At 44.2% G+C, this 3,193-nt stretch overlaps 2 protein-coding genes across 2 annotated transcripts in view; both read right to left on the reverse strand.

The window, feature by feature from the left end:
• Positions 1 to 229: 229 nt before the first annotated feature.
• Positions 230 to 3,187, reverse strand: LOC106954856 (uncharacterized). Its single transcript, XM_015044660.1, has 2 exons — positions 397 to 3,187; positions 230 to 307 (listed from the first exon to the last, which is right to left on the reverse strand). Exon 1 carries the CDS (start codon positions 1,839 to 1,841, stop codon positions 855 to 857), a length of 987 nt encoding a protein of 328 aa, XP_014900146.1. The 5' UTR covers positions 1,842 to 3,187; the 3' UTR covers positions 230 to 307; positions 397 to 854.
• LOC106954875 (uncharacterized) overlaps positions 2,081 to 3,193 on the reverse strand; it is an 11,841-nt gene continuing 10,728 nt past the window's right edge. The window contains exon 3 of the mRNA XM_015044672.1: positions 2,081 to 2,113. Coding sequence (XP_014900158.1) covers positions 2,081 to 2,113 — 33 coding nt within the window. The remainder of the gene's footprint in view (positions 2,114 to 3,193) is intronic.

A 3,193-nucleotide genomic window follows, 5' to 3' on the forward strand; every position in this document is an offset into this window, starting at 1 on the left:
TGTTCTTAAAAAATTTCCTTGTTTATGGTCCCCCCCCCCACCCCAATAATGAGATGGGATTTACGCCCTTGCCTGTGTCCACACCTGTTAACTATTTCTGAAACCACAATTCATACAACGTACGACATCCTACACTGAGTTTCTCATTCAGGCAAATATGATGAGCAGTATCATCTTAAAAACTGAGGTGAAAAACTAAGGAAAGTGCATAAAGCTTTTCTTTGCATTATGTAGCAGTCCCTCAGACCCAATAAAGAAAACGGAGAGCTTCGACGGGTGCAGTAGATTTGTATTTACACCGTGAAAACTAAAAGAAAAGAAAATACATTTTGTTTAACATGAATACATAATACTAATAATAACGCTAACTAAAGCAATAAAGCTCTAAACATGAACCTCGCTCCGCTGTCCGAGGGCCGCAAAGTCCATGGCACAAAGTCCGTGCCGTGCCACCTCCAGCTTCCAGTCCGTTCTGAAGAATCAGCGCTACAGTCCAGTCGTTGAGATGAAGAACATCATCCTCTTCCTCCCGTCCGTGGGATATTTCAGCCCAAAACGCTGGCTGACAGGAGGCTAGCAACACTTCCTCTCATTCTACAGTTTTAACTCAACATGAACCAAACTACAGCGCCCCTGCTGGGTACTATGGGTAACAACTTAGAATCAGCATATAAAACATGGAACGGGCATTTACACTCCCACCAAATCATGTATGATGAGAGCTTATTAACGATTCATGCATGATTTTAAGCATGACAAATGGACGTTAAAGAAGTGACCAAACAAAAATACAGTTAACGTCACACATTAACCTTCAGCAATGTAATATCTGATGTGAGACTAATGAGCATCAGTTAGTGACTTTCTAAAAGAACTACAAGTTTTTGAACAGGTCTTTCAATAATGTGAGGTTTGTGTGTTGTACCCTGCTTCTTTGCTGGATTTCGATCACCAACTTGAAGTTTGACTCTGCGCACCAAGCCATCATCCTCTTGTGGTGCTTCAACAACTCGACCCAGTTGCCACTGACTTCTGGGAAGCATGTCTTCCTTTATGATGACGATGTCATTTACCTCAAGATTGCGACGAGGTAGGTGCCATTTTTGTCTTGTGGATATGTTCAGAAGGTACTCCACTTTCCACCTACTCCAAAACTGTTCCGTTAGATATTGCACTCTGCGCCATCTTTTTCTTGCGTACAAGTCTTCCTTCACAAACTTTCCAGGAGGAGGCAGTGCAACCTTTGATTTCATTAATATGAGATGGTTTGGAGTCAGAGGTTCAGGTGATTTAGGGTCATTGATTCCATCAATGCTTAGTGGTCGGCTATTGATTATAGACATTGCCTCATAAAACAGTGTTCTTAGGGAAGTGTCATCCAGCCTGCCTTGTGATTGAGCGATGGTGGCATTGAGAACACTGCGGATGGTTCGAATCTGTCGTTCCCACACACCTCCGGCATGGCTGGCAGATGGGGCATTAAATACGAACTCGCACTGTTTATCTGCAAGGAAAGCCTGCAGGGCGTTTCTGTCACATTCTTTGAGCGCCTCCTTTAGCTCATTTTTGGCCCCAATGAAATTTGTACCTTGATCGCAGTACAACTTACAGACAGCTCCTCTTAAGCTGATAAAGCATCGTAGGCCATTAATGAAAGAGTCTGTAGACAGGTTTTCTAGCATTTCAATGTGGACTGCGCGTGAGGAAAGGCAGGTAGAGAGGAGTCCGTACCTCTTTTGCTCTTTGCGACCTTGCTTTGTGGTGAATGGTCCGAAACAATCCATTCCATTGTAAATGAAAGGATCTGAGACTTCAACTCGTTCCTTCGGTAGTTCAGACATGCGCTGTTCTTCAGGAGACCGCCGAAGTTTTCAACATTGAACACATCTGCTTATTAGCTTTGCAACTTCTTTGCTCCCACCAATCACCCAAAACCCATTTGCTCTGATCTCCATGAGCGTCTGGCTTCGGCCTTGATGACAAATCTTTGAATGAAAGTGAGACATGATCAGGTTTGTAATGTGATTGTCCTTTGGGAGAATAATAGGGTGTTTCAAACCTTGGCAGAGTGTTGACTTTTTTAGTCTTCCTCCAACCCGGAGAAGTCCCTGATCTACAACGGGATCTAGTTGAAAGAGAGGACTTGAACTTGGGAGACTATCGTTTACTTTCAACGCTCTCTGCTCTTGAAAGAAGGATTGCTGTTGGAGGAGTTTTATTATTACGTCAGCTGCTCCCTTGCGTTCATCTGCTGTTATGACACTGCCATATTGGGTTTTGTTTGATCTCAGTCTTTTTATTCTTGCCACTACTTTAAGGAGCATTGACCAGCTAGAGAACCTGTTGAAGCGTCTGAGGATAGTATCTTGTTCGCTTGTTTGAGTCGTAAAGGTTTTGACTGCTTTAACTTCTGGATCACCTACCAACAGTTCAGCAGAGGGGGCAGCTGAGTAGGAGATCTCTTGTTCCCACAGAAACTTTGGGCCAGACAACCAGCAGGTTGTCATAATCTCTGATGCACCAAGGCCTCTAGAGGCATGGTCCGCTGGATTCTGAGCTGTGTCAATGTAGTGCCACTGTTTGGGATCTGTAGTTTCCCTAATCAACTGGACACGATTTGCGACAAAGACGTGAAATCTTCGTGCCTCGTTGTTGATATATGCCAAGACTACTTGGGAGTCAGTCCAAAAGAACTCCTCATCAACATTAATCTCAAGTTCTGATCTTAGCATAACGCTCATCTTAGCTGAAGTGACTGCGGCTGACAGTTCGAGTCGTGGTATGCTTATAACTTTGGTAGGTGCGACTCTAGCTTTAGCTATAACCAGACTACAGTGCACTTTGCTGTCATCACTTATGAACCTAATGTAGGAACATGCTCCATAGCCTATGTTACTGGCATCGGAGAAGTGATGCAGTTCCACTTTAGCAATGTCTTTTAGTTCAGGTGGATGGTAACATCTGGGTACTACAACTGATTTCAGTTTTTCCAAACCATTTTTCCAGTCCTCCCACCGTGAGCGCAGGTTGTCGGGAATGGGGTCATCCCATTCAGTACCTCTACGGCAGAGCTCTTGTAGGATACTTTTGCCACTCAAAGTGAATGGAGCTACAAACCCCAGTGGGTTGTACAAAGATGAGATAACTGACAGTAGGCTCCGGCGAGTAGGAGGCTGGTCCTTTGTGTTTACAC

This window comes from Poecilia latipinna, unplaced genomic scaffold, assembly GCF_001443285.1.
Source record: "Poecilia latipinna isolate Pla-1442-1.1 unplaced genomic scaffold, P_latipinna-1.0 Scaffold685, whole genome shotgun sequence".
Classification (NCBI taxonomy): Eukaryota; Metazoa; Chordata; class Actinopteri; order Cyprinodontiformes; family Poeciliidae; genus Poecilia; species Poecilia latipinna.